This window comes from Spermophilus citellus (genome assembly GCF_964194105.1).
Source record: "Spermophilus citellus genome assembly, chromosome: 10".
NCBI classification, from domain to species: domain Eukaryota; kingdom Metazoa; phylum Chordata; class Mammalia; order Rodentia; family Sciuridae; genus Spermophilus; species Spermophilus citellus.
Genome location: NC_138197.1, coordinates 42,071,878 through 42,099,863, shown reverse-complemented (window position 1 = coordinate 42,099,863; position 27,986 = coordinate 42,071,878). Strand labels below are relative to the sequence as shown.

The 27,986-nt window shown below is 34.8% G+C and overlaps 1 protein-coding gene across 1 annotated transcript; it reads right to left on the bottom strand.

Moving 5' to 3' along the window:
• Positions 1 to 87: 87 nt before the first annotated feature.
• On the bottom strand, positions 88 to 21,192 carry STRAP (serine/threonine kinase receptor associated protein). Its single transcript, XM_081311019.1, has 10 exons — positions 20,764 to 21,192; positions 19,938 to 20,073; positions 11,897 to 11,978; positions 11,176 to 11,248; positions 8,389 to 8,485; positions 7,581 to 7,718; positions 4,538 to 4,674; positions 2,502 to 2,651; positions 1,884 to 1,949; positions 88 to 665 (listed from the first exon to the last, which is right to left on the bottom strand). The coding sequence occupies exons 1-10, from the start codon at positions 20,873 to 20,875 to the stop codon at positions 604 to 606; spliced, it is 1,053 nt and encodes a 350-aa protein (XP_081167145.1). The 5' UTR covers positions 20,876 to 21,192; the 3' UTR covers positions 88 to 603.
• Between the last annotated feature and the right edge of the window lie 6,794 nt (positions 21,193 to 27,986).

The window sequence follows — 27,986 nt, the reverse complement described above, 5'->3', positions numbered from 1 at the left end:
TATGGGCATGATGTAGAAAAACTTCTCATTTTCATTTACAAAATTCAATTTTATTAGTTTTTTTTTTTCCAAAGAAAGAAAACACTGTTTTGTTTTAGAGGCATTTTATTTAGACAACTAAAAATAATTAGATGTTCAGAAGCAGTGTACAATGAAAGAGAAATCAAACCAGTTACTTTATCATATTTTCCCTCTTCTTTACAACTAAAGCAAAAAAAAAAAAAAAAAAAAAGGCATCCTGCTTTAAGGGAAAAAGTCAGAAAAATAGGGCAATATATTTTTCTTTTCCATAATAACATAAACAGCTACAAGAACTTTAATTATAATAAGAGAAATTGGATGTTGGCTTGCACATATTCATTAAAAAGACAACAGACTGTCATGCTACAAGAGCATAACACCACCTGCCTTCATCTGATACTCCGAGTTTTCACTCACAGGTAACACCAAGTAAGTTGTTCCAGCACTGGAGCTAATTCGTATTCCCCATTATTTACTGCTGTGTTTGCTGTAAGCAGAGAGTAACTCTGGAAGGCTGATGCTTTTCTCTGCTTGGTCACTTAGTTCATAAATTATATACTATCTGTGGCATATGCTTGATGCTCAGGCCTTAACTTCAGGAGTTGAAGAATAGATGGAATCTGAATTCTCTGAAGCAATTTCCTCTACAAATAAAAACAATGTCACATTAGTTAATTTAATAAAAAAAAAAGAAGCAAATCTACATTTCTGTATAATGAATGAAGAAAAAAAATTTAAACATGCAATAGTGTGTGCGTGTATGTGTGTTGGGGGAAAGAGCAACTGCACATGCCATTAATAACTGGACTCTGGCCACTGAAATAGCAACCAAGTAAGAGTTCATGTATTATCCATTAACTCTTTTATACCATGCTTTAACCAAAACTTTTCTCCTTCCAAGCTGAATTTCCTTTAAAACTCCAGCTATCCAATAAACACTAAAGTCATATATTTCAAAGAAATGGTTCTCTCCTTTAGTGATTCAAATTCTAATACTTAATGTTATTAATATAAGAACACTAACTACGAAACATTAAGTTTTCAGCAAAAAGATGCTTAACAGGAAAAAATTAAATTTAAAGAAAACTGAGTAAATGGCAAATCCCTTCCCAACTGCCCCCAAATCATAATACCCAGCTTCACATGCCAACAATCTGAAATTTGACTTAATACACCTCCACCTTCCAACTTAATAAAATTATGACTTATCAGTTCTACCACAAAAGACTATTCCATGTAACCTTCTCTGTTCTTATTGACATTCTCTCATTCAAAACCACATAATTGCTCATCCACTTAATTGGTTCACTTTTTTTCCCTAATTTTCTTTCCATACTATAGTCAAGGGAATCTTTAGAAACTTAAAATCTAAATTTAGTATTCCTCTGCTTGAAATTCAAAGGTTTCTCATTACCTTCATCTAAAACTCTCCAAGTTCTAAAAAAGCAAATGAGGTCCTAACCTGTCCAGTCTCTTTTGCCTTGGGTTTTAACTGGGACACATACTGAAGTTCTTCTAGTTCCTCATATGCTGTGCTTCTTTTTGTTTCTGAGTGTTATGACTCTTCTTATAATTTTAGCAATTTGTTTAACTAATTTGCTAAAACATCTAAGTCAGACTCTTACATTCTATAAGACTAACCACATTGGTCATGTCCACACTGTATCTCAGTGCCCACCATTATGCAGTAGGTATTTAAATATTTAGTTTATAAAAATTTAAGCTTCCAATTATTAAATATGTTCATATTAAATATGTTCATTTTAAAATTTCTTTTATCAGTGAGCAAAACTCATCTATAGTACTTCAGTTTCAAATCCGCCAGGACTCTTGTAAAAATAAGTCAATTAATTTGCTCTTACCTAATTCCTCTTCAGTTGTCTCTGGAAAACTGATTTTTGGCTTTGCCAGCTCACCACTATCTTCTTCTACAAAAGAGCAAATGTTTTTGAGAATTAGGATAACACAAATAATTTCTACAATTTAATATTCAAGAACAGCAAAATAAACCTATTTTAAGCAATGTTTAATAGAATTCTTATTTTAGTAACTGATTCTAAAATAATGTCTTCCTTTAAAAATTACATTTAGGTATATACTATCACTGTAATGGGATAAATAACTAGTTTTTTTGTTTTTTGTTTTTAATTAAAAACATGTCTACCTTATGGGTAAAGATTAAGTAATATTATCTAGCGATTAGATACATTTACTTATAAATTCTTTATATTGCCTTCTAACAAATTTTGAATTAAGTTCATTCCACTTACCAAATGAGCTAAAAATTTAGGAGTAAAATACATTTTACAACAAAAAACTCTTTAACAGAAGAACACAGTGGCCAATTATAATCATGCCTTCTTTTGGCTTAAACTGTACTGGATAATTTAAATCTACTGAGACAGAAACACTGAAACAGAATTAATAAATGACACAAAACCATGCATTTTAATTTGAAAGCTCTGAATAAAAATTCTTACCAGGAAGCACACATTTCCAAAGGCCATAGGTTTTTCCTACCACAGTTTGCCATAGTCTCAATGTTCCATCTTCAGAACCACTGGCATAGAGTTCTCCATCAGGACTAAATCTCACACAGTGAATGGGACCAAAGTGTCCTTTGTAGGATTCTGAAAAATAAGATAAGGATTATTAGACAATTTAATAATTATTAGGTTAAGTACTGATATACTAAAGATGATTCTCTATTACTGGAGATATGCAAAAATTCATAAGGGCAAATACAAAGAACTGTACATAATTGAAAATAAAGTAATTCTCATCATAAAGTGCTATATCATACCATCTCTTCTTAAGAGATATCTAACATATACCAGTTTTATGTTGTCTTTCAAAAAAGAAAATGTATATTTTTTGTCGTATTAAGGATGGCAGAAGGATTGATTAAAAAAAAAAAAAACATAAATTCTACAGAAAGTAGACCTAAAGTCTATCAGTGTAATCCCAATTTCCACAACCTAAACTCTGCCTATTACTAAGGAACTAATTCATATGACTGTGAAGAGCCACCAGATGGAGCTCTTTTACACATTTTGCCTCTTAATTTCCTACCAGGCTCTATGCAGAATCCACTAATGATATCACCACACGAAACATTCAGATACACGATCAATACTGATCCTTAAATATTTTAATCTATAAAATAATAACCAATATTCCTGTTTTTTTCTTCTATCTTTGTCCAACAAGAGAATAAAAAAATTTTAAGAGTAGAGGAGCTGGGGGTATAGCTTAGTGATATAACAGTTACCTGGCATGTGCAAGGGACTGGTTCAATCCCTAGTACTGGAAAAAAAAATAATAATTATGGGAGTAGAAAGAACATGAAATTGTGGAATGAGAATGGCTGGGTCCAAGGTCTAAAATTCATTAATAGTGGCCTCAGATCTCAGAAGATATTTCAGTTCAGCTTTTTCTCTCTCACTCTATACATATGTGTGTGTGTACGTACATGCACATGCACGCAGTAGGGATTGAACCCATAGTCTCCTCACTAATACTAAGCACATATTCAACCACTGGGCTTCAACTCCAGCCTGAGTTCTCTCATCTACAAAGAATGTAACATGTGATCAAAACATTTAAAAATGTATACAACCTAAAACCATGAGTTTTCCCAAGAAACAAAACGTGAAGTTGTCTTTTGTTCTTTCTTAGGTCTTTAGGTGGTAAAGCAGAACAGACAAAAACAGGAACAACAACAATAAAAAAGACAACTTACAGACTACATACATAAATACATACCTACATATATACGTGTGTGTGTGTGTGTGTGTGTGTGTAGAGAGATTTTTTGAACTAAAAGCAAAAACTATTTGGGAAGACTCAATATATCACGTGTACCTTTTTTGAACTATCTGGTTCATCAGTTAAGTATAAAGTTAGACTGTACATATCTTCAAATTAACCCTACTTGTTTCCCTTATTAAAAACTATTGGCATGAAAAGCAGCAAAACTCAAGACCCCAAAAAAGAATAAAAATGAACAGAATAACTCTCCAAGTCAGATTCCTGAGGTACCTTTATAATAAGCCATAGTGACTCTGCCCACATTACCCTCTACAGAATCTCTACAATTAATTAAGTTGGCAGAAAGAAAAGGAGGTCAGATAAATGGAGCTACACACATGCACTACATCTCAGAAAAAATAAATCTCCTTATGTCTGCTTAATATGACTTTGACATAAAGTTGTCACCCCCAATGAAGTCTGAAAACTACTACACAATAGTATCAACATTAGCATAAGGATGAATATAAGTTAAAAGGGAAAAGAAAAAATTGAGTTCAGCATATTTTGTTCACAGGCCTATAACAATTTCTATCCAAAAATGGATAAAACAACTTAAAATTTGCACTTATAAGCACAAAGCTTTAGTTAGCTGAAAAATTTACTTTCAACATGTTATATACATAAATGAGAGTTAATTGGTGGAACTCAATATCTAGTAAAGGTAACAACATTATATTAAGGGAGGAGAAAAAGGACAACTTACCTAATTCTTCTCCACTATTATAATCATACTTATAAAGTTTAAAATCTTCACCTCCTGCAACAAGGAATTGTTTCTCAGGATGAAGAGATGCAGAATTGATAGTTGCAGGAGCTTCAAAGGATTTAATTGGATCCAAACTGGAAAAAAAAAAAAGGCAGTTTACAAAGTTTTAATATTGTATAAATAATACAAGGAAATAAGTTACATTTAAACTGCTCTCAAATTCTGAAACCCACAGGACAAATATTCATTTGGTCAAACATGAATTGTGACATAAAAAAACCCCAAACAAATCTTCATATCTCCACATTACATAAACAAAGAAAAGTTTAGATGGATGCTATGTCCAAGTGGAGTTCATCTCAGGAATATGAAGACCCTTCAATGAAGAGATATCTACATTTTTAGCAATAAAGTTTCTGGAAATCACTGTGTTGGCTAATTAAAGTAGTATGGATAATATTTTGAGCATTTTAAATTAAAAAAAATTTTTTTTTCTTGTGGTTCTAGGGATTGAACCCATGGTCTCAAACACGGAAGACAAGCACTCTATCCCTGAGCTATACTTTTAGTCCTTAGAATTTCTCCTTAAAATGTTTTTCTTTTAGTACTTTTAGATTTTTCTACAAAAAACAGGTATTATCTCAGTAGACAGAAAAAAGGCTTGACAGTAGGCATTTAATTACTTTAATATAAAGGACTGTAGGTTATTCTCAATTGTCGAGGGTTTAAGCTTCTATAACAAGAAAGATCATAAAATATAAACCAGCTATAAACAGCTGTTTTTATTACCAGACAATAAAAGAATAACTAGATTTGAGATTATAATTATATAGTTTAAAAAAAATCAATGTATGATAGTATCACTGAAAATTAATTAGTTTAGACATTGGCTCCTTTTCAGTTTAACCCTGAAATCATGAAATGCCTTAAATACAGAACATAACCTTCGATCTCCTAAAGGTCACTCTCCTATTCCCAAGAACACATAGTAGAAAGCATGAAAATTAAAGTTAGTCATGATTTATGCAGTATCACTAAATAGCAACCTGCTGGCTGAAATGTTCGCATCACTGCCACCAAAATGGGATTTGATGTTAACAGTCTACAACAGTGTTATATGTTGCCAAAGAAGCAGTAATGTAGCTTACAATTTGATGATTGTAGACAAAAGTATCCTGTGATTATAATTTTACTCTGTGTGTGTGTGTGTATATATATATATATATATATGAACTCCTTTACATTATTAAAATTTCCAATTTTACTGGCTTTTCTTTTTCTCATTAAGTAATTAGCTATGAAAGTAGCTTTTTATTTGTTATTTAGTTATTTTTTAGTTTTCTTTTCTTTTTTTAGTTGTAGTTGGACACAGTATCTTTATTTTTATGTGGTGCTGAGGCTCGAACCCAGCACTTTGCATGTGCTAGGCAAGCGCTAGGAGAGCGGTCTACCGCTGGGCCACAACCCCAGCCCTGAAAGTAGCTTTTTAGACAAAAAGGTAGCACTGCAGTCAGAGTGCAATGTGGAATGGAAATCAATCAAGCACCATGAATAAATAAGAACTTTTTTTTCTTAAAAAAATTAAGAGACAGAGAATTAAAATATTTATTTAGTTAGTTAGTTTTCAGCAGACACAACATCTTTGTTTATAAGTGGTGCTGAGGATTGAACCCGGGCTGCACGCATGCCAGGCGAGTGCGCTACCGCTTGAGCACATCTCCAGCCAGATAAATAAGAACTTTAAACTCATTCTATCCTTTGAATAAATCATTCTACTCACATTCTACTCACAGGATTCTATCATAAGGAAACAGATATATACCATAACACACACTGAAGTGCTAAAACAGAACTGATTCATAATTTAGTACAACTTATAATGCAATACAGCTAATGAAGATGTTTTCAAGGACATTCTGATGACTAAGAATATTTTTCAAAAATAAAACATCATAATAATATTCACTATGGTCCTAGTAATTAAACAAAAAGCACATAAATGTTTTATGCATGTGTTTAACAGGAAATTAAAAAAAAAAGACTGGCAGAAAAAACAATAACCATTCTGGAATTTATGGTTATAAGACTGGATACATGTTTTTCAATTGTTATATTTTCCAAATTTCCTACAATAGCATTTACTCTAATATATTCTAATCACAAATGATTCTGTTTAAAAGAATCATTAGGTGTGCACATATTTAGAAATGGGAAAAAAACATTACCATTTCTCTAAAACAAAAGAAAACAAAAAATTTCAGTACTTGGGATTGAACCCAGGGATACTTAACCACTGATCTGCATCCTCAGCATCTTTTTATTTTGAGACAGGGTCTCACTAAAGTTGCTTAAGGCCTTGGTAAGTTGCTTTGTTGTTTTGGTGGTGCTGGGGTTTGAACCCAGGGCCTTGTGCATACTAGGCAAGCAATCTACCAACTGAGCTATATCCCTATCCCAGCTAAGTTGCTTAGGCTGGTTTGAACTTGTGGTCCTCTCATTGCAGGGATTACACGTGTGTATCACCACACCTGGCTCTCTTTGAAATGACAAATAAAAAAGAGGCTTGAGATCCCAATGGTCTTAGAACATTAAGTGTAATATAAAAAAGTGCTGAATTTACCAATAAATATCCTAAATACCATGAATTTGCTTATTTTCTTTGATTAAGGTATGTCAAATTCTTATAAAATGCATTATTAATGGAAGAAATATTTCTTTTCATATCATATAAGTCATAATTTACCCTTTTTTTTTTTAAAATGTCTGTGTGGTACTGGGAATATAACCCAGGAGCTTTCTGTCTCTAAGCTATATCCCTAGGCCTCCAATTTAATCTTGAGACAGGGACTTGCTGCCTAGAAAGGCCTCCAATTTGTCATACTCCTGCCTCAGGCTTGGGCATAAACGTGTGCACCACTGTGCCTGGCTCATATTCACTTTAAAAGAATTAAATATCTTCCACAAGTGCTTTACAATTTTTAAGTAAGCTAATTGTCCTCTGTCACTCAAAAAATAAAATTAAGAGATTCCTTGGACATACCTTACTGCACTATGAAAAGCGATAGAACGTCCATAAGTAATAACCAGGATCTCTCCCTCAGGAATATATTCCATACTGCTAACAGACATATTAAAATTTAGAGATTTCACTTCTGTCATTGTAGCATGATCCCAAAGGCTGCAAAAAAAAGGGAAAATATGGCAATATTTATTCACAAGGGGGGAAAAAGCTTAAATTCTAATTACATCTGCAGATAAACTAATGATAATCATAATTATAATAAAAACAACTTTCATTCCAAACAATAAATTTCAAATTAGAGAAATTTTGAGTTCCTATAAAATGTCAAAGTCTTTAGTAGCTTGTTGATAGTTCAAATACCTAAATACACCTTCGAAATAACTCAGGAACACTATGCCACTAATCTAATCAATTTCAGCACTGTTTTAAATTGCTTATTAGTACTGTTTTTTTTGTCAATCTGATGACAGCTATATATCTTTTCACAGAAGAATATATCAAGCGTTAACATAAAACTTTGAACAGAATTTTAGGGGTTTCATGAACTCCCTTTAAGCAGCCTGTCCATAGACCTATGTTAAGAACATCTCCTTATATAGGTGTCAGTAATTTTAATTAAATATTATTTAATAATTTAAATTATTTCTTCTGAACTCTATGTATCTAATAGTAAATGGATAGCTCCAAATAAATGTGACCTATGTGCAATTTAAATTTAATGTTCAGACAATTTTTCCTACATGCTGGTCACAAAAAAATATTTAAAATACAAGCTTTAAGGTAGAATAATTTTTCAAACTTTAAATTATTAAAGAAAATTACTTACCGAACGGTTTTATCATCAGCTGAAAGAATCTGTTTATCCTCACTGCACCAAAGAGCCTTTTTAATACCAGAAGTGTGACCACTGATTTCCTTAGGTTCTTAAGATGAAACAATTTAAAATTATTTAATATTTGACTTTTTAAACTGAACACTATAGGAACAATTAAAAAAATGTAATGAGAAGACTAGAACATTTGAAATTGAACTGCAACTTTTTAAAGCCCAGCAAAATTAAAACTTGATGTTTACCAGAACACATTGGCTTTTCTGTACTGGAAAAAAACCCTATTTAACTGTAAGACAAGGAACCCCAAAATGATAATCTTTGCTATATATAACTGAGTGTATGTACTACTCATTTCCTCAAGCTCACTTTCTATACAACTAATAATATTCAAAAGCATTATTATACCACAATGCTAAAATAGGTAGTAAGAATTACTAATGAGGCATAATTTAATAACATGGACCCAGGAAACAGGTAGTCTGATCTAAGACTAGTGCTATCATTAACTTTGGGACTCTTATTCAAACCACTGTTGTTAGGAAGCAGAAATTAGAAGCAAACTGAAAAAAAATAAGACAAGTAATTCAGGAAAGCATCCAAAAAAAAAAAAAAAAAAAAAGGGAACCTGGCTCGGTAGGAGACTTTCCCTTCCACAGATTAAAACAAGCAAGCAAGCAAGCAAGCAAACAAACAAATAAAAAAAAAAACCCTTCATTATCATCTCTGGGCAAAAACAAATGGAAACAACAATGCCATTCAACACTACTTGAACTTTGAGCACATTACTTAACTTTTCTGAAAAGTACATTTCTTTACCTGTAAAATAAGATAACAATAGACAGAATATCTCAGTTTTTGAGAATCAGATAAGAATATGCATCTAAAGTGATATGGCATTGATATGGCATCTGGCATATGATAAAAACTCCACCAATTGCTATAATTTCTATTTCTGGTATAGTACAGCAACTTCCAAAAAGCAGTAAGAGAGGATGAAAAATGTCCATTCAAGCCCTGAATTTGTTTCACTGAACAAAACTCATTGACTGAGGTTAATGTACTTTGTTGTGTTTTAGTGTAAGTCTACCAAAAAGAATGTAGAATGTATGAATATTTAACAATGTATAAATAATGTATAATTCCAATGCAATGATAAAATAAATAAAACTCCTAGGTGCAAATGGAGAATAAGAAATCTCTAAAAGCGGTTTGTTTCCTCACTTTAGAAATGCTTCTTCAAAGAGAAGGTATCATAAGAAAATAAGTGCTTAATTTTCAAATTACCTTTTTACTAAACTTTTCTACTTTTAAAAAATTTTATAGACTTATGGATAATAACCATGCTACGCTGAGCATTGTGGTTGGTGCATGCCTGTAATTCCAGCTACCTGGGAGATTGGGGAGGAAGGATTGCCAAGTTAGAGCCCAGGCTGGGCAACATAAGCCAGATGCTCATCTCATTAAAAAAAAAATAAATAAAGGGGCTGGGGATGTGGCTCAAGTGGTAACGTGCTCACCTGGCATGCACAGGGCACTGGGTTCGATCCTCAGCACCACATAAAAAAATGAATGAATAAATAAATAAAAAGCCCCTGATTATGTTTGAAAGACACAAATTATGGGTTCAATACCAGCAACACACACACACAGCCAACTAATAAGCAATCAATTTCTAAAATTATCATGTTTTGATAGCTTTGTGTGCATAGGAAATCATTAAAGTACTACAAAATACAGGTAAATATGTGGACTAGAAAAGATGTACACATTTGTGTACAATGAGAGAATTCACCAAGGTAATGACAGAATAATGTTTTAAAGTCTGTATCAAACTGGGCATGGTGGCATATGCCTATAATTGTAGCCATTCAAGAGGCTGAGGCAGGAGGACTGCAAAAATTAAGGCCAGCCTTAGCAATTTAAAGAGACCCTCAGCAACTTAGCAAGGTACTATTGCAGAATAAAAAATAAAAAGAACTGGGTAGAATACCCGAGTTCAATACCCAGTACCAAAACAAAAATAAAAACAAGTCCATACTACTGCAACAGAAACATTTCCTTCTATTAAATTGCCAAAGATAAATTTAGGTGTCAGTGCACACTAAAACAGATTAACTATATATATTTTGCTGAAATCTACCAATGGTTTCCAATAAGTCTGCTCTTCTTTGTTCCAACAATTATATTTTTGCTCAGTTACTTATGGAAAATACTGGCAAATATAAGAATATTTAACGTAATATTGTTTTCAAAATTTAAAACATATGGCCCAAATAGGCCATAATAAGAAATTGGCTAATTCACTTATGGATATTCCACAGGAAAGAAAACATAGTCATTAAAAACATCTCAGAGAACACCTAGTGACATTAAAAATAAAACTGTTACTATGGATTTTAAAAGATTCTTTTGAATAGTTAACATATTCCCATGGTTCATAAACCTAAAGACTAACATGCAACAACTGAGAATTTACACCATCCTTACTCTCTACAGATTACCAAAAGGTAGTAATATTCTGCACCTTGATAAATACTTAACATCATGAAAAAACTGCCTGTAATAAAATTTTTAAATTGCAAGGCTCTCCAATAGTAATCTAGAAGGGTTTGGGATGTTATATAAAAAAAATTAAGAGATATTAACAATGATTAATACTGGATAACTGTGTTTTAATTGTGACTATATTTTCCAAATTGGAGTACTCATCTAGAAATCAGTAATGTTATTTAAAAAAAAAAGAAAAAAAAAAGCCACAAACTGGACATAAATTATGCTTACCTGCTTCAGGTTTGTTCAAGTCATATATGCGTAACAGTTTATCCTGTCCCCCAGTTAACAAGTAATTACTATCCTAAAGACAAACAAAAAAGTAAAATGTTAATAATAAACCACTTCAATAGTTACTTCTCTTGGAAACTTCTTCAATACCAAATAATATCCAAATATAGCTACAGACATCACAAAAAAATGCAATACACAACCAATTACTTGAGAAGATGCTGTGGAACAATGCCCATCTCATAAATGTCAAGCCCTTTAAGTTTCCCAGTTCAAATGTGTTACACTATACCACATAAATTCTTATCCTGTTTCCCTCCCTCCCATAGCATTTCTTTGATGATTACAATTTATCCTCTCACTACTGAATACTAAGAAACATTACTTGAGCTTTTTAGATATTTACTGCTTTTGTTGGAAGACTAAAGATAACAGTGGTATCTAAAAACCTCACAGATTAACTTAAGAAAAAACTAGTTTCTACAGCTTAATGTATAACCAAATCAAATACAAATTAATACATACCAAATATTCCATATAATCCAATCAAACCTAAAATCATTATCACGCTGTGCTATAACAACAATTTAACTATCTAAAATAAATGTTATCGTCCTTCCTTTTTTGCACTGCTGGGTTTTGAACCCAGAGCCTTATACATACTAAGTAAGCACTGTACCACTGACATATATCCCCAACCCAAATTTCCATTTTCTAATACCTGTGTGAAATCCACAGTTTTGACAATGTGTTTATGAGCCAGGGTCATCAATTCATCTCCTGAGACAGCATCCCACACTTTGCTAAAAAAAAAAGTTGGGGGGAAAAAGACATTATGAAACATTAACATATTGGAAGGATAAGTATATTGATTATTACCAAATAAATATATCAAAAACTATATAAATGCCTTACAAGTCTCCTTTGTAATATCCCTCACTGTTAGACTTCATTTGAGAAAATATCAACTTAAGTCTCAAGGAAATTTCTCCATAAAAGTCTTATAATCCTAAATTTTCTTTGACAATAAAAAAGATTTGAAAAGTAAATAAGATTTATTAATCAACCCATTCTACTTACTTTTATTGTAACCTATACTAGACTTTTAGTACGTCTGCAAAACATTTCAACCAATTTTTAGTTTCACCATGCCAATTTGTTCTTCAGTTTTTTACTCGCGTGTACACAAAACCAACCAACCAAAAAAACCCAAGAGATTCTTTAAAGTTTTATAAGAATGAAAGACCTTGATATAGTTTACATAAAATGTAAAATCAAGATAGTGGAGAAAATATTCTCCCCATAACTTCCTCAAAGTTGACCTAAATCTTCAAATGTCAATCCAATTAACTGCTCCCAAAGTAATACCCTTTTATTGTACAATGCTAAACTGAGGATTTAAATCTCTAAATTATATTTGTTTTCCCTAACTTACTCAACCCAAATATATGATATATGCTACAAATGTGTGTATATATCAAGGGAGGGTCATGTTTGAACAATACTTGATAAAACTATTCTAAGGAGTTTCCTCAAAAAAGACTAAAGGGAAAAAAGGAAGAGGAAAATTTTTATTTATTTATGTTTTGGGGTACCTGGGATTGAATCCAAAGGGCTTAATCACTGAGCTACAAACCCCAGCCCATTTTTATACTGAGGCAGGGTCTTGCTGAGTTGCTTTGTGCCTCACTAAGTTGCTGAGACTAGTTTTGAACTCTCAATCCTATTACTTTACTGGGATTACAGGTGTGCGCTACCGCGCCTAGCTAGGAAAAGGGATTTTTTTTTTTTAAAAAAAGAGTTAATTTTAGATTAGAAGTCAGTGAAAAATAAACCAGGAATCTATGTATACAGGGAAAAGAACTGCTAAAAATGCTTCAGAGATTTTCGTTTTAATACAATTGACATTAATTTTTAGGAAGTGGGCAATGAAAAGCAAGGATATCTTTACTTTTGTTTACTTAACAAACACACTATAAATATACCAAACAAATTATGCCTTTCTAAGCTCAGTGTTAGAGCATAAATGGGAGGGAAAAATATCCCACAAAGTTCCTGCTTTAGTACAGTGTTAGCTAAGGAGAAAAATATGTATTTTAAATAACACATTAAACACAATTAAAAAACAAGTATATATACCTATAAAAACACTGAAAAAAAAATGCACTTCTCATTATGCCAGAAAAATCAAAGCAACAGAGCTAGTGGTCTTAAAGAGCATGCAGAAATGCAACAGAGGGAAAAGAAGGAAAAAACTATTCTAGACAAATATTCACAGTATGTACATTAGCTAAGAAATACGGAATAGCTGATATATGAAAACTGATGATACAATATCAAACATTGTGTACTGTACACGTAAATCATATGAATGGCTGAAAAATATATTCTGAGAGAAATAAAAATGTCAACTCTGAGTAGGACTAGTACAAAACGCCCAGGTATTCATTTCTCTATACAGGAAACCTGCTCAAGTATCCCATTCCAATTCAACTCCCTGACCCCAACATACTTTCCCAACCTCATTTTGCATTATCTCTGTGAATCTAGCCATACTGAATGATAAACCATCCCTCACACAGGCCAAGCATTTTCTTTCAGGCTTCTATGTTCTTGTTTACATTATTCTCTTAAGTCTGTTATTTCCTCACCTCCAAGAATTAACCATTTCCTCCTTCCATAGAACTCAGCTTCCACTGATCACTGTGCTTAATTTGGCTTTTAAAAAATTTGTTTACATGTTTATTCTTAATCACAGCAGAACTGATTAAACATTTATGGTAACAATGCATACAAAAGCATCAAAAGTGAAGAAAATGTCAATGCATCTGATATTCCTATCCTAGTTATTCAGGATAGAAATAGAGTTCTCAATAGAATTTTCAGCAATGTCCTTTGAAATGTTAATTTCAAATACATTAAATCATCTTCTAAAAACTTCTTAAATTCTTAATTCTTAATCTTAAGATATTCCACAGATCACATGGATTTACCAGTGAGGAAAGAGAACTGGAGTGACCAAACAAGAAAGCTAATGTACCACAATAGTCTTTTTCCTCCTATTTAGAAATCCTGACAGAGGCATGCCATTCTGACAGATCACATTCTAATCACTTATATACTAACTCTTGACATATTTCCGTTACAATGAAAGTTCTAAAAGGAATGTTTGGTAAATGGTAATTCAGACTTACTCCTTCATTTCTTTATTTCTTTTGTCTGTTCAGTGTGCCCTGTAAATTACCTAAATAAATTTATGAATGTTCTAAGAAATATAAGAATGGGGCTGGGATTGCAGCTCAGTGGTAGAACACTTGCATCCCATGCATGAGGCACTGGTTCAATCCTCAACACCACACATGCAAATTACTAATATAAATACTTTTCAATGTATTATTTAATCATCAGGAAAGAAACTGACATCAATGAAGTAAGCTGTTCAACTCAAATCAAGACAGCAAACCATCATTAAACAGTATCTTTTCAACAGCTATGAACATACCTACCATACATGTCTCAAAAGAGGGGGTGTTTAACTCACTTATTTAAAGTTCTATTGAAACAATTAAAATATTTTAGAGGGAAAATAGTGCCTAATTACCATAATATGTTAACCAAGTCATTAAAGAGAATACTATTTTTTATTTATCAAGGTCCTCATTCAGAGAAAAGTCAGATCTTTTTACTAGTTTTATAGGAAAAAGTGACTGGGGGGATATAGCTCAATGAGGGAGCATATATTTACAAGGGTCTAAGTTCAATCCCCAGCACAAGGGAAAAGAAAAAAGAAAAAAGATCAGAGCCTTATTGTCATAGTTCATTTTCTGTGGTATAACATACAACAAATATAGACTGGGTACTATACTTTGGATCTGGAATAGTCCCAAAGGCCCATGTGTTAAAAATTTGGTCCCCAGCTTGGTGCTACGGGGAAGTGGTAGAAATGTTGAAGAGGTAGAACACAGTAGTAGGAAGTCTTTAGATCATTAGGTGCATGCCCTTGAAGTAGACCCCAAGATCCTAGACTCTTCCTCTCTTTCACTTCCCAATCATGCTGTGTTATCCAGCCCAAAGCAATAGGGCCAATAGATCATAGATGGAAACCTCTAAAACTGTGCGCCAAAATAAACCTTTTCTGTGTATAAGTTGATTAAGTATATATAATATAGTATTGCATTTCAGGTATTTGTTACAGTGTTAGAAAGCTAATTTATTCACTGGGTAATTTATAAGGAAAAAGGCTCATAGTTCTGAATAGCAGGATGCCAGCATGTATTTGGCTTCTGGTGAGAGCCTCATGCTGTTTCATACCATGGCAGAGAGCAGAAATGGAAAATGGATGCATACTGAAGGAGCATATGTACAAAAGAGACGGCAGGAAGGTGCCAGGCTTGCTTTATAACACCCCATTCTTGCAGAAAACTAATCAAGTCTCTTGAGAAAGAAGACATCAACTCATTTGTGAAGGTAGTGCCCTCATTTCTAATTACCCCTTATATGTCCCAACCATCTCAACACCATAGCTTCAACCTGAATTTTGGTGGGGACAAACTATAGTAATTATGTATAGATTCCTGGATCTATTACAGAACTCCAGATCTATTTTAAGCACTCCTTGGGATAGAACATAGAAATCTTCTCTATTTTGGCACTCTACAAAGACAATTTTGATAAGACGAAAAGTAGAAGTACACAGAAGAGTAAGCATATGAAGGAAGGCTGAAATTAGCTTTTATGAATGAAAACGTGAAAAAAGAGGATGGCGTTTCAGAAACTGACCCACAGACATACCCTGAATATAATTTATCAATAAGAAATAGAACAAAATTTATGAATTTTCTAAGAAATATAAGAACAGGGGCTGGGATTAGAGCTCAGTGGTAGAGCACTTGCATCGCATGCATGAGGCACTGGTTCAATCCTCAGCACCACACATGCAAAAAAACATAATAAAGTAAATTAAATAAAGGTATTATGTCCATGTATAACTAAAAATATATTTTTTAAAATATAAGAATGGGGCAAAAGGTTTTTCTTAAAATGATTTAGATCAATTAGGACAAATTGGGTAAGCTGATTGGGGAGCTACTCTTTAGCTAGATAAAGTTCAAGTTCTATCAACACAAGCCTCACACAAGTCATTAAATGGGCAGACTAAACACAAATGAACACACATACTCCCACACCAAATAGACCCAAAAAAATGAAGGAGTAAGTCTGAATTACCATTTTCCAAGCACCTACTTTGTCATAGGCATGATGCTAGACTTTGGGGATATAGTGGAGAAAGATGTCCCTGTCTCTCCACTAACCTCATCAGTCTTAGTCACATTTTACCAAAATAAAAACTAAAGTTTAAAAAAAGAATTCTATGATCAAACTGGAAATACACAGCATAGCTAGCACATAAGCATATATCTACTTAAGTCAATGCTTGTTAGATTTTTTCCCCACTTTATCATAGCACCCAAAGTCTTAATGAAGAAAAAGGCTTAAAAAACAAACAACAACAAAAACTTCCTATTCGATATTTAAATCTACTTGAAGTTACTTTCATGAAGCCAAATGGTTTTATGGCTTTAGCCATGAAGTTTCAAAATAACATGTATGGTCCTGGTCTATGGGGATGATAATATCATTGTTACCTTATAATATGTAACTATCATTGTTACCTTACAGATGTAACACTTACATAGAAAGTCAAGCAATGTTCTAAATATTTGAAACATATTAACTTATTTAGTATTCACAACCAATCTAAGAAGTAAGTAGCATGTTATTTTAATTTTTACAGATGATAAAACTCAGAAAAAGAGGCCAAATGGCCTAAGATCAGAGACGTTAAATGATAGAGCCAGGATTCAACTCAGCCCACCTTCCTACCACCAGTGTTTGTGCTCTTAATATTGCTTATAAACACAAACACTGAGACCTGAAATGTTAAGTACATTTAGTGTTACAAAATAACACTATTCACAGGCATGCTTTCAAATGTGTAATTCTTTTTAGTTAACAATGCCCTGTAAATGACCTAAATAAATATAACTGTTCTTCTGGCTGCAAGATAAAATCTGGATGCTTTTCAAGATTCTGTCAAGTATTTAAAGTGCCACATTTTTCTGCACTCCCTTTCTCTCTTCATTTCAAGTTATTCCATGAATGGTAATTCTTATCTATTGTCCTTTATTTCTTTTCCTAGGGGGTGACAAATATAATTTGGTCAAATGCATAAAAAGTCTTCATGGATCTTATCAAGAGACAGGCATCTTTCCTAACAAGCTTTGCATAAAAAAATCAGAATAAGACCATGAAGCAGGTAACAAAACATTCTGCTAATGTAATTAGGGCCAAAAAGTAGAATTGAGGTCAACAAAAATATATCTTGGCAGAACTAGAATCCAAAAGCTCACCTCTTTTAATGCTAATTTCTGCATGCAGCGCCCACTCCTATAACCTAATTATATTTTATATAAGATATCACTATTCTCTATTAGTTTATCACCATCAGTCTGGGACCTAATCACCATTATGAAAAATTTTAAATCTGCTTACCAGATCTGAAATTGTTGTGTATATGAATTCAACTTTCTACATTCATTATAAAATCAAGAAAATTCATTCCAGTGATGTTCTTATTTAACTCAGTTAAAAACAAACTTTGAAGAAGAAAACTAAACCTATAGCAATCAAAGACACAAATATTCTATAAGTAAAATCAAGATCTATAATTCACTAAACCATTTGATTGCTTTAGAAAACTTTTTCAAGTTACTTACTTGGCAATTAAAAAGTAGTGAACAAACCGGGGATACTGAATATGGTCCCTGACCTTAAAATGACACTTAAAAAAAAAAAAAAATGCTATAACAGTACCTGAAGTTTACTATAACCTACTATATAGTATAAACTATATGCTATATTCTAGATATAGTATGAGTACAAAAGCTGAAAGGGACACCTTCATTTGAACCTTCCAATCCTCTATAAGTCATCTTTCTTGTGTGAGAATCACTTTTACTTCCTATTTTCACCTCCCATAATCAACAAAGTGTTTTGACATATGATAAGTTAGTATGCATACTAACATTAAACGAAACTTTTGACATGAAAATATTGACATGGAAGTACTTATATAAAACCAGGCAGTTTCTTTTACCAGGATTATATATTCTAGAGGGCAGAGCATAAAGCATTACAATTGTTATATGTAGTGATATAATAGCAATTTATTCATTGGAGAGTAGAAAAAAAGTTCAGAATTGCATTTAAAAAAAAAAAACTTTTCTTACTGATCTTTCTTCATCATCTTCAATTTACTGCTGTGTGGCGCTACTACCTTTCTCACCCACTCTCCATTTTGAAACTTTATTTTAAAATTTACATATGATAAAATTGTATGTCCTGAGTTTTAACCAAGTACACAGTCACGTATCTACCAAAATCTTTTGTTTTTCATGCTAAACTTATTATGTTTAATTTGCTTAAAACAAAGGAGTAAACTCATTCACAATTACGCCTTAGTGTGAAATTCTGTTTAAAGAGAGGGGAAAAAAAAAAAAAAAAGAAAGAAAGATCACCAGATCACTTTTACTCTCCAGGTTTTCACACCTAATGAAGTTTATGTATGTCAATTGCTTTTGATATTGCCTTCATTAGCAAACACTAAAGCGTTCACGCACACAGGCAGCAACTAAAGATACCAAATTATAAAAATATAACATGTGTCCAAAAGAAAGGAAGGTCATGCAAGTCAGTTTAATAATATGTGCAAAACAAAAAGTAATAACAAAGTGCATTACAGTAACAGTACATTTAGTATAGCTAGACTGCAGAGTTTACAGTTGCAATGCCTGGAAATGATGGTAATGTATTAGGATAAGACCAAAACATAAAGTGCTAACTAAAATTTGTCCCTTATGCTGATGGTTCTAAGGCTGCATACATATAACCTAGAGGAAGTTATGAAAGGAAAAAGAACCAAATGGTGACTCCATCCTCAGATCAACTGAATCAAAATTTCAGGGACACATGCATTTGATATTTTAAAAACTCTCCAAGTTATGTTAATATATACCCAAAGTCACAAACTGCTAAAATGGCAAAGGGAAAGCAAGATCATCTGGTAGACAAGTGATGTGATGAAGTTTGTTCTTAGGAAGTCAACTGCAAGGGATATGGAAGATGAATAGAAGGTTAAGAGACTAGTGGTGGCAAGTAAAAAATAAAACTAGAACAAAAGTAATGAGAGACAAGGAGAAACACTATAGTCAGCAGATATTCAACTGGTAAAATAAAAAAAATAGATGATAATCTGAAAGAAAGGAAAATTAAGAATTCTATCTTTAAAAAACCTTAGAAAACAAAAAAGTAGTTAAATTTGGGACATAGTATGTCTAAATCTAGTTAACGAAGCAAGTGAAATAAAAATCTGAGACCATTAATATATATTACTAAAAAGGACATGTAGAGATATATTTGTCAAGGAGATCAACATTTCTCATCTGGGGTGCTTAGTAATTATGCAGAATCCTGCTTCAAAGACATAAAGAGCAAGTCATCTAAGCCTATGAAGCTTTTGAGAACCAATGAAGACAAAGAAATACATAGAAACAGGATGGAATCTTGGTAAAATTTAATATCATGTACTCTATGTGGTAGGTAACGAGTCAGAATTACATGAATAACTGAGGTTGAAGATTTTGATTTTTTTTTTCAGGACACAATCCACAGGGAACAAAGCTAGCCATTTTGGTTACACTTACGCTGTGAAATCTGCAGCTGCTGTAGCAGCTTTGGTGGCATCCTTATTCAACGTTGCACCCCAAACAGCACCTTTATGACCCAAAAATGTTCCAATCCAGTCTCCTGTGTCTCCCTGGCGTAACATAGGTTTACCATCTAGAAAATGTTTAAAAAGAAATGTGATTTTAGAAATTCAGACTACTTGAAATCTGATTCGAACGTCAAATTATTATATTGAATAGCAAGTGAAAAACCTGTTTGTTTTGTTGTTGTTCATTCCAACTCATTGGGGTCACTAAAAAATATCTAAAAATAAATAAACTTAAAGAGTTGAACCATTCTCTTTGGGAAACGTGATTGAGTGAGAATACGGATCTGAGTAAAAACAATCTAGACCTGAGTCTTTTATTTTGGACAAACGAACTTAACCTCTCATCTCGCATTTGAAAAAATGAGGCTAATACCACGAAAAAATATTCAGAGAAAGAGCTAACATCTTTGTAAGGAATCGTTCGTTCTGGCCTAATTTCTCCCTTTCCCTAAATCCTTGAAATGTATTTACAGTGGTTCTTGTCCAGAGAGCCTAGAAAGGTGCAGCCCAGCTTCCCCAGAAACAGCAATAAAAACGAGGAGGGGCTTAGTTGGCGGGTAATACTAGTCAGAGGCGTCAAAAAGAAGGCCTCTGGGCTACAACTGCGGATTCCAGAACACAACTCTTTTCCCTATCAGACCAGCGTTGGCTCCCACTTCAAACGTTAATATCCCCACCAATCATTAGGCCCTGGGGAATGCCAGCCCCACTCACTTACTGCCCAGCCCTAGGCGTCTGCTAGTGGCCTTGCTTACCTTTGCAAGCACTGATTAAAAAATACCCATAAGGCGTGATGCCACTGAAGGCCAAATCAACCACCGGCCGCGTGTGGCCAGAGCAGGTGAGCGGCGTCTGTCGCATTGCCATGGCGGCGGCGCACCCGGCGATCCGGCTGGTGAGTGGAGGGTCGTATTCCTCTTCTCCTCAGCCGCAGCGCCTCCGGCTCCAAAAGGCCCCCCGCCCTGACACTGGGGTTGGGCCAGGGAACAAGAAAGGGAGGCCAATCCGGTGGCCACGAGGTCAGGAAGGGGTTAGGGAGGGGTCAGGGAGTCAAACACCAGCTACAACAGTGGCCGAGGAAGGGAAAGGGAGGGAGGGAGGAAAGTAGGGGAGGGAGAGAACCGGAACACCGGCCCAGCCACGATCTTCACCGTCCACACCGGTATCGGCAGGAAGTGACGATACCAATGACGCACAGCGTCCACCGGAAGTGACGATCTGGCGAGACGGCGGGTTTGCCAAGTAAAAAGCTTAAAGGAGCAAAGAGGGAATACGCAGGCGCGAGTTCTGCGCTGGGCGGCACTTGATGCTGGCCGTCTGCCAACCGCGGAGGCGCCTGGAGGGGTTCTGAGCAGTGGACCCCAGTCTGTGCTGCGAAGCTCCAGTGAGAGAACGTTCGTGCTGTCCTGGAGCGGAATTCGCGGTGTCCAGGAGTGTTCCCACCCACGTCTCCTGGACTTGGCTGCCGCTGTGGACTCTGCGCAGAGCGGTCCCACTGTGACCGGCTTCCTAACTGCTCTACAGAAATCGGAGCAGTACCTAGAAACGGCCCAGACCAGCGCACATTGTCTTAACTTGTTTGATTTTTCTTATTAAAAGAAATAGGGCCAGCTCCTCTGGGATTGTCTACAACTTAACGACCCTTAAGGAAAATAATTTCCCTAGCCATCCCTTCTGAAACTTTCCGTTTTTGTTAGTGTTAAACATGAATGCTAGTGGTTTTAAATACAGTTCAATACTTTTGTTCCCCTCCCAGAGAACTATAGTAGTGGACCCTCAGTTTTTTTGATGAAATTCTCGCATCAATAAATTTTGAACCCTCACTCCAATGTTTGGATGATAATTTGCAAATTATATATACACTATAATACATAAACCAAAAACAGAAACTAAAGGACTCTAAAATAAAGTAAACAGAAACTCTGGTGTTGTTTGCCTGCAGGCAGCCCACTGAGGGGATCACTCTTTTGTATAACCAGAACTGTGCATTGATAGCTCAAAGTTTTCCTTAGCAGGGAAGACACTCTGGGCAAGTTGTTTCTTTCTTGCCTTAATGTTTAAAAGTAAGCACAAAACAGAGGTTATTGTGTTTGTTCACTATTTTATTCCCAAGACCATAACATTTCGTGTGTATGCACCAATATTTAACACAAATAACTGAATATTTCTTTTATCTTTTTGAGATGAACATGTATTGCTACTGATTAACATCTGTCCTTCAAGATTCAAGTCAAGGGCTGGGGATGTGGCTCAAGCGGTAGCGCGCTCGCCTGGCATACGTGCAGCCCGGGTTCGATCCTCAGCACCACATGCAAAGATGTTGTGTCCGCCGAGAACTGAAAAATAAATATAAAAAAAAAAAAAATGAAAATACTTAAAAAAGATTCAAGTCAAACAACTTGAATGGGAATTTGGAATATGTCTCCATTCTATTTCCTTATCACTTTCTATTTCCTTATTCACTTACAGTACAGAATTATGTTTTTCATTATCATTTGTTCTTTTTTGAGCCAATCTCACTCCATTCTCCCCCCCCACCCTCCATACACACTCACCACTTACACATTTAAGTAATGAACTCCACAATGTCAATGATTTACTTCATTTATACCCTGGTGTGAGGAAGAATTAATGACATTTAGTAAATATTCAACAAATGATTGTTTACTGATTAAATAAAATTGCTATATTACTGAGGGAGGTAAATTAATAAAAGGCACATTCAAGTTAAAACAAAAACTGAACAGTTAGACATCAGTGTATATTCATTTAGTGCTCATTGTCTATAGATAAAAATATAACCTATAATTATATTTCCTACTTTGGCTCTAAAGACTGTATTATTTCTCCCCTATTTAGATTTGAGTGCTAAGAGTGTTAGGTATCATGACCAATTGTGTGTCCTTCAAGGTCAGTTTAATATTAGGAGATGTTAAATGCAATTAATATAATAAACCATGTTAAAAATGGAAGCAAAAAATAATCAGATCGATAGATGTGTAAAAAAGTTTTTGGTAAAAATTAGCATTCATTCATGATAAGAACTCTTAGGAACTAGAAATAGCAGAGAGTTTCCTTATCCTAAAAGAATATTTGAAAGAAACACCACACCCTATAGTGAAACACTGAAAATATTCTCTCCTAGGGTTAGTACAAAATGAATGATTACTGCTACTACTTCAATACAAAACAGTATTAGACATCTAGATAACCCAGAAAGGCATAAATGTTGAAAGAAATTTATAAATCTGGGATTATAGAGATTATAAAATGGGTTAAAAGATGGAATACAGAAACAAAGAAAATGGGGGAAAGTTTAGTAGAAAGTACTAGAATTCATTAAAGTTAGCAAGGTTACTGGATTTAAAAAAATAATGAAAATATCTCTGTACCTTAATAACAAACACAAAATGAATTTGGGGGACAGTGCTGGGGCTTGAACTCAGGACCTCAGGCATGTTCTACCTCTTGAGCTATAAAAAAAATGGAATTTAAAAATTTGCCATGTAAGTCAGGTATGATGGTGTATGCCTGTAACTCTAGCTACTCAGGAGGCTGAGTCAGGAGGATCACAAGTTTGAGGCTAGCCTGGGAAACTGAGTAAGACCTTGTCTCAAAAAAAAAAAAAAGAGCTAGGTTTTTGGCATAGAGGTAGAGCATTTGCCTACCATGCATAAGTCCCTGAATTCAATCTCATGTACCACATAAAAGAAAGAAAGAAAAATGACACCGTGAAATGCAGAAATGAAAACCAACCACAAAGAACTCCAGGGAGAAAATGAGCTACTAACCATAGATATGAATGGCTAGCTGAAAGGGACAAGGCTATCTGAACTTGAATTCACAGAAAAGAGCCATAGTTGCAGAAGTAGGCTGCTCCTTGACAAAAGCTGAGATAATGAGTTATGAAGACAATATCTGTTTACCATCATCATCCCAGCAGTGGGGTAGAAGCGGGAAATGAATATCTGTAAATCTGCCCATGCTTCCTGTTGTTAAACCTATTCACAGACTGAATGGCAAGGGAGCCTTTTGATGGAGTCCATATATATCAACCTTACAGGACGCGCACCTCAGTGCAGAAAGGAGGACAGGGTGTTCAGAGCCCTTTGGCTAAGGCCCCACTCCAGTGGTGCCAACAGATCAGGCTAAGCCATCTCTCCCAATATGGGGGATTTGCATTGCTGGCAGAGTAAGTCATCTTGGTCAGGCCATGGTTTGGTTGATCATTATCTCAGGACTGGTGCTGTGAAGCTCTGAGAAGGTCATCATTGCTTGAGGTGAGAAGGTCATTATTGCTTAAGGGGATGATTTGTTTCCATCATGAGATGATAGACTCCTGATTAGGCAGTAGCTTAGTTCTATCTTGAGGTAATTGCTCCCACTTAGGGGGACATTCTCATCAAGGTAATCCATTCTTTGAGGCTCTTTGTTATCTGGAAATAGTTTTGGTACTTTGTGATAAAGATGCTAATCAACTAGACCGGTAATTTCTGAGTACCAAAGTAACTGCAGAAGAAAGTGGTTCAGAAGAATGAAAAGAAAAAAAGAAAAAAGTTAAAAAAGACATGGATTCAGAGAGGGACAAAATAGAGTTGGTTATGTCAGTGACTGGGCCCTCCTTCAAGGAGACTTGGTAAAGTATATGGAGAATACTCAACATAATATTTTTAAGATCTTTATGTAGAATGATAAACTTAGTTGAAAGGCATTGAAAATATATAAATAAATAGAAATAAAAATTGGAAGATTCAGTACTGAAAAATGTGAATGCTCCCCTGTTATGGGCTGAATTGTGTCTCCCTCACCCCCAAATTCAAATGAGGAAGCCCTTGTTATGCCAGATTCGTGGAACCCCAATAGACCTCCAGGAGCCGAATCCGATGCAATCACACAAGAGTCTTTATTGCAAGCTCAAGCCTGGACTCACAACTGTTCCCGATGCAGCGGTCCCAGGGAGTGAGTCCTGGTCCTTTGTTCAGTGAGATTTTATAGGTTTGGGGGCGATACTCTATGCGTCACAACATCACACAGCAAATCATTTCATACAGCGGGGAAAGTCAAACAACAACTCTTATCATTGATTAGCACATTCAATGGTGGGAACAAGTTGGGTAGGGGTGATTGGTTAGTACAAGAGGGGGATTCCTTTGAACTGATTGGTTTAGGCCACAAGGGGTATACATGCTAAACTACATGGTTTCCCAACATTTTATCAACCACTATAAACTACTTGGGGGTCATCTGGCATTCCAGGTATTTCCCTGTCTCATGCTGATTGGAGGTGCTAGGGGGTTGCTATGGGTCCTCACCTAGCCTGAGTCAGGGACACCTGGTGCCACAGATCTCTCCTGTTACTTGTAGACAAACAACTCAGCAGAGTGGTATGTTCCTAGGAGTGCTCTGTGGGTTTTTCCAAGGACAAGGGTGGTCACGCCCCCTTCCTTTAGGACAGGCCTTGAGGTAGAAGCTGCTGTTATTTATTTATTTTTAAAAATGGAGTCACATCAGTTTCTCACCCTAAATTCCACTATCCTGTGATGTGACTATATTTGGAGATAGCACCTTTAAGGAGATTATCAAGGTAAAATGAGGTTGAATGTGTAGGCCCTGATTTAACACGATAGTGGTTCTGATGAAAAGAGGAGGTTAGGAGAAGCAGACTAAGGAATAGCCAGGTGAGGACACATGAGAAGGCTAACATCTGCAAGCAAAGGAGAGAGGCCTCAGAAGAAACCAGTCTGCTGACATCTTGATCTTGGATTTCTAGAACTATAAAAAAATAAATTTCTTTTGTTTAAGCTACCCAGTCTGTAGTATTTTGTTTTGGCAGCTATAGAAAACCAATACATCCCCAAATTGTTTTATAGATTTAATACAATTCCAAACAAAAGATCCAATCATTTTAATTTTTAGTTTTTATTTATTTATTTTGGTACTGTAGATTTAACCCATGGGTGCTTGACAACTGAGATACATCCCTAGTCCTTTTCAGTTCTTTTTTTGGCACCAGGGATTGAACCATGGGATGCTTAACCATTGAGCCTCATCCCCAGCCCTTTTTTATATTTTATTGAGAGACAGGGTCTCCCTGAACTGCTTAGGGTCTGGCTAAATTGCTGAGACTGGCTTTGAACTTAGGATCCTCCTGCCTCAGCCTCCCAACCCGCTGGTATTACAGGCATGTGCCACCATGTCCAGCCTCCAGTTATTTTTTAATAAAACTTTTCCCACAGATGTTAATGGTGATATAGGAAAGCAAAAGGCCAAGAATAGCTAAGACATATTTGTTTTTAAATTAAATTATTTTTAATAATGTCTTTTTTGTTATAGAGAGATAGAGAGACCATGTTCTTTTTTTTTTTTTTTTTTTTTTTTTTTTTTTTTAACAGAGAGGTTAGGGACATTTTTGCCTAAACATTTCATGTATTTTTTTTCAGTAGTTCATATCTGTCTTTTGCATTTATGTTTATTTTAAAACAACATTTTTCAGTACAAAGATCACATTTTACTCACCTTTAAATGGTGGCTGTTCTATTCATTAAGATATTTGCACAAGAATAGTATAAATATATTCTTTGTGTTTCTCTTCTGGCTTTTATTGGGAATTGTTTTGGTTATAGCCTTACAATTTTAGCTCAAAGAATAAATATTAGTCATTATATTGGGGTTAAATAATGCCTTCATCATGGGAAATCCCATTATATGTCAAGTGAAGAGGAGGGAGAGACCTAATATAAACATTTTTGATATTGCTTCTATCTGAGTGTTTCAGATGAAATGATCAGCTTTAATGGTTTTGTCGATGGAGATAAAGATAGAGATAAAGCTAGAGATGGTTTGATGAAATAGAATGAGATTCTCTGCTACCACCCTTACCCATGCTTTTCTGAAAGGAAAGACTACATTATGAGAAAGAAACTATTTGAAACCTGCACCAAAGTCCCTGAATAATTCACAAAAGAGAAATTTCAAATTAAAATAATGGTTCTAGTAATGTGGACATGTTCAGGAAAAAGCTAGAAGATCCTTATCCAAGAATTTTAGAGTTATTATTTTCTAAGGAGTAGGAAGTCACATTAATATGAAAATTACATCACCCACATAAGATGCCAAATCATGTTGTTTTGGAAAGAAAAGTAATACTCATAGTGGTAAGTTGCTCTTGTCCTTAGAAAAATCAGATGTAAAATAGCAGCAACCCTCACTGAATGAAGAGACCAGCCTGGAAGCAGGGCACTTACATACTCCATCTATGAAACCAGAACCCACAGGGCCCCTTGGCAAACTTCTGGGTTCCTCTGGAAATCCCAGGCCAAGGAAAACCCCATCACCATCTATGCAAAGTCTATGTAATTTAACCACAAACCATGATGTAGCTTTTTTCTCATATGGAAAGAAACTGAATTTGACTAAGAAGATAGGTAGGGACCCTCGGCAGTAGAGGTTTGAGCAGGTTTTCCAAAGAAGTTGGGGTTTAAGAGGATAGAGTTCAGAAAGGATGGATCATCTAAAGGTCTAGGTGCTGAGGGTTTGCCCTGCTCCTGTCTCCCTTGTGTATTCTAAGAGAAAGGACCAGATAAAGTCACAACTCATAGATTCTTCTATTTTGCACTGATTGAGAATATTTATTTAACTCTTCTATAAAATAGCCCCTCTGATTGCCTTTGTAGCTCAATGATTATTTTGTTTGGAGACATACAGTAGTGGTCTTTCAGAAGTGGTCAGGCCAAATTAGTGCTGAAAGGGCACTTTTCCACCCCTGTGGCCCTCTGGGTTCTCATCAAGAGATGGAAATCACACTAGTCAAATTTGAGTAGAGAGAATTTCAGACATATAATAGTGTTTTACATATCAATACTACTACATGTGGAAAAGGAACTCAAAGGAAACATGGAAATAACTTCAGGAAGCAGATACCACCTCAGTCAAGAGACAACAGACAGAACAAAGAAGAAAGTCTTAGAAATGTGGGGAA

Coding starts and splice junctions, on each gene's coding strand:
- STRAP (XM_081311019.1), bottom strand. CDS start 20,875: ATGGCAATGCGACAGACGCCGCTCACCTGCTCTGGCCACACGCGGCCG. Junction 2,652..4,537: donor TAATAGTGGAGAAGAATTAG/GTAAGTTGTCCT, acceptor CTTATTTTTCAG/AATCCTACAAAGGACACTTT. Junction 666..1,883: donor GACAACTGAAGAGGAATTAG/GTAAGAGCAAAT, acceptor TTTTATTTGTAG/AGGAAATTGCTTCAGAGAAT.